The following is a 3,912-nucleotide window of genomic DNA, read 5'->3' on the forward strand; positions in this document are numbered from 1 at the left end:
AATGTTCATGTTTTGTTTATGTTCAGATATAATAGAGTGATATTATTTTCAATAGCTACCACTGCCAAAAGTAACTTTGATGTGCACGTTCTGTGCTATTGTTTGGGTTCAACAGGAGAACACCAATTTCTAGTACTGGCTGGCTCAAGGTACATGTGGCTGCTTTCTCTTCCACAATCCCAACATGCTATACTCAGGTTGGCCTTGAGTTTTCTCTTCCACCTATCCCTACTTCTGTTTTCTTCAGTTCTCGATATCTTTGGCCATCCTTCCTTTCGCAGTTCGACTCAGTTTTTTTCCTGACATCCTTTATACTTCACATTTGGTTACTTGTGCTTATGCTTTTTTTGCTTCCAGTGCGATCATAGCATAACATCTCTGCCAGCTGGCTGCAAATCATAGGCACTTAGCAGATAGTCACTAAAAAAGAATAGGGAGAGCTTATCTTCCTGTTCCATGAACTAGAATACACATCTAGTCACTAAAAAAGAATAGGGAGAGCTTATCTTCCTGTTCCATGAGCTAGAATACACATAGTGAAACTGCTTCGCTAATTTCAGTAAAATTGCTTCAGAGACAGGCCCCAAGAACTCTGATCTGAGAGAAGCACCGCTCTTCGGAAAAGCCTCACCCTACCGAAACCTGGAGGAAGACTGCATTTCCCACAACCCTCCAGGGCTGACAAGGGACCGCGGGTATCTGAACTACAATTCCCACAATCCTCCGAGGGAGCCGCGCAGTCGCGTTTTCCGAGAGCTCTGCCCATTTCCCATCTTCCCTTTCGGCCCTTTCACGCAGGGGAGCAAGGTCAAGAGGAAGGGAGGCTTCAGTCTGCGTCGCCGTTTCTTTTGCCTTCAGTCTCTGCACCTTTCGCAGACCTTGCAACAGCGCAATGTTGGGACAGAGTATTCGGAGGTTCACAACCTCTGTGGTCCGTAGGAGCCACTATGAGGAGGGTCCAGGGAAGGTTAGTACGTAAAGGGCCTGGCTTCCTTGGGTAGGGGTCATCTCCTGCGACTGGCTGAACTACAAGGCCGCCTGTGGGCCGTGGTGAGGGAGATTGGAAACCGAGAACATGGGCTGGGACGTGGACTAGCTTTCCATGTCCCCCAGGGACTAGAGAGAAAGCTCAGGGCCCGGACTGCGCGCCATAGCCGCGAAAAGGAAGGAGTTCGTAAAGCCACAGGCCTTACCACGCCCTAGCGCTCCCTCAGTACCCCTTTTCGTTCCACCCCGTCCTTCAAGATCTGGAGGACTTTGCACGCCCTAGCTGCAGGTGTTGTGGCCTAAAGACTAGTTAGAGGTCACCGGACTGGACGTGAAGGTCATCGAAAACTTGAGGATACGAGGGCCTGTGGTGTGGGTCTCATCTTCGCCGACTAGTTTGCTAAGTTACAAGTACTAATCCTCCCTCCTTGCTGGAAAAGCTGGTTTTATCATCAAGTGTAAATAAATACACTTGATAAAAATCAGGAATACCTGATTATATTAAGTATATTAAAATCAGGTAGTTAGCAGTAAGGGCCCCAGAAGGTTACATGAAGCCTGGCATTAATAAGCCGAGAAAGGGTATAAAGAGGTAGAGCTCATCAGTAAAGCCAGATATTTTTGCTTTTTAGAATTTTGTGTGATGAAGGTTATAGGATTTGAAAGATAATGTTTAAAAAGATGTCATGATTATGATATATAATGTATAGTTTGGTTATGTAGGAATTAATTTTGATCTGTAAAATTAAGATCAGATTTTAAAGTTCAGTTTTTGTTGTTCACTTTTCCCCCAACAGAATTTGCCATTTTCAGTGGAAAATAAGTGGCGGTTGCTAGCTATGATGACTCTGTACTTTGGATCTGGATTTGCTGCACCTTTCTTTATAGTAAGACACCAACTGCTTAAAAAATAATCCATGAGACAGGTAAATAATGAATGGGTTTTTTTTTTTTTTTTCTTTTTTAATTTTGCTTTTTAGGGCTGCACCTGCAGCATATGGAAGTTTCTGGGCTAGGGGTGGAATCCAAGCTGCAGCTGCTTGCGTAAGCCACAGCCTCAGCTGGATCCTTAACCCACTGAGCAAAGCCAGGGATTGAACCGGAATCCTCAAGGATACTGATTGGGTTCGTTACAGCTGAGCCACAATGGGAACTCGGAATTAACGGGTTTTTAATATTCACTGTGTTTTTTATTTCTTCCCTAACTGACCCCCCCACCAAATACCCACGGATACATTACTCTCTTTTGTGATTCCTGAAGTTAAGTGTGGGGATGGCATTGGTGGAGACAGGTTAAGCCTATAAACAAATGAAACAATTTTTTTTTTTTGAAATCCAGTGTTTATTGAGTGCCTCTGTTATGCACACTTTGTTAATAAGCTTCTTGGCAAGGGTCTGAGACAGATGATGTTAACTTGATTAGAGACCAAAAAAAAAATATTTAGTTGCTCAGTATCCATCCCACAGCTAGTGATGGTAGGGCAGGATTTTTGTCCAGGCAGTCTTGTTCCAGATTTCAGGTTCTTGAGGTAAAGTTATAGAAACTGTCTTGAGGGCAGTATGTTAGTTATACCTGAAAGAATCTTGAGTGCATCCAGATTAGCAGATTCCCTGAGTGAAAAGAAAGGATTTATTTAGTTTAATTGTAATCAGAAATGTCATCAAAAGCAATGCTTAAAGGGATAATTGGAATAAATTCCAAAATATACTTTGAAAAAAAAAGATTTGTCATAGTTTAGAACGGAAACGAGTTAGCCAAGATCTTACTTGTAAAGATTCTGGTGCATGTGATGAAGCAAATCAGTATGAATAAAGTCGTGATACTGTAAACGCTTTCTGATGTACCAGTCTTAAACTGATGGATAGACTTTAATGGCACATTAATGTGTTTCTGTTAAATGAATGATTTTTTTTAACATTTTTTTATTCGCAGATGTGAAGAGGAGCATTTTAAGAGGTGCAGTCTCTGAAAAAGGATCAAATTCTTGAACTCAGCATACTGGATATGTTTGTAAATAAAGTTATGGCATAAATCCTCAATGCTTCTTGGAAATAATGGAACATAATAGTTGAGCGTGTGCTTTTTATTTGGGTAATATTCCATTATTAGCTTCTTGATTAAATATATAAGTGCAAGAGCTTCATTTTCCTCTAGACGTGTACCCTAAATCTGAAGTTTTTGAATTGATAAATGTGCTACTGACCACATTTATCAATTAGTATTAGTATTACTTAGACTGAATGAAAGAATTTTTTGAAGTGGAATATACTAGCATGTGAGACAGTATAGGAAATATTCCCAATTTATTCTGGAGCTTTGACTAGTACTGTGTTGACTAGTAATTACTAGAAATGGGTAAAAAGTTGGTTCTGGTCAGTAATTGTATTAATAAATAAAGTTTATTTTATGAGTAGTGAAATGCTTACCACTTAAAATGTAATGACATAGTTCCTAGGGCTTTATATTAGGATGGGGGGAAAGTAATTATACACTGAATATTGTAATCCCAGTTTGGTCACTTGGAATATTTGTCTTTAGGCTCTTCAGTAACCACCTGGCAACTACTTAGAAATATGGATGCAACTTAGTCTTAATGACTTTGTCCCAAGTATTCCAAGTATTTGTGTATTGTTTTTTGATTATCCATTGATGACTCATTCTGTGTTTCGGGAGCTTTTCTATATAATGAGTAAGAGTTGAGGGTTTATAAAATAATTCCAAATTCTTGGTTCAAATTTTTCCTAAATTATAGTTTTAGTCTTGAGTTTTCTTGGAGGAAATAGTAATAGAACTTCCTTATTTTGAGATTCATATAGATCTATGTAAAAACATTGTAAGTGCTGGCAAATCCTAAATGAATGATTATTTTTCTGGTTTAAAATACATAAAGTATCAACAGTAACTTAGTATTTTATAGCTATTTT

At 39.5% G+C, this 3,912-nt stretch overlaps 1 protein-coding gene across 2 annotated transcripts; it reads left to right on the forward strand.

Annotated features, from left to right (window-relative positions):
• Positions 776 to 3,049, forward strand: COX7C (cytochrome c oxidase subunit VIIc). 2 transcript variants are annotated; one of them, NM_001097474.1, is given in 3 exon segments: positions 787 to 967; positions 1,785 to 1,913; positions 2,921 to 3,049. In NM_001097474.1, coding segments are annotated over 2 exon segments (192 nt in total). In that variant the 5' UTR covers positions 787 to 892; the 3' UTR covers positions 1,902 to 1,913; positions 2,921 to 3,049.

The sequence above is a fragment of the Sus scrofa genome, chromosome 2 (assembly GCF_000003025.6).
Source record: "Sus scrofa isolate TJ Tabasco breed Duroc chromosome 2, Sscrofa11.1, whole genome shotgun sequence".
In the NCBI taxonomy this organism is placed as follows: Eukaryota; Metazoa; Chordata; class Mammalia; order Artiodactyla; family Suidae; genus Sus; species Sus scrofa.

Excerpts from the sequence above, each read along its gene's own strand:
- COX7C (XM_013994967.2), top strand. The coding sequence starts at position 893 with ATGTTGGGACAGAGTATTCGGAGGTTCACAACCTCTGTGGTCCGTAGG. Across the intron at positions 968-1,784 it reads ATGAGGAGGGTCCAGGGAAG|AATTTGCCATTTTCAGTGGA; the intron begins GTTAGTACGTAA and ends TTCCCCCAACAG.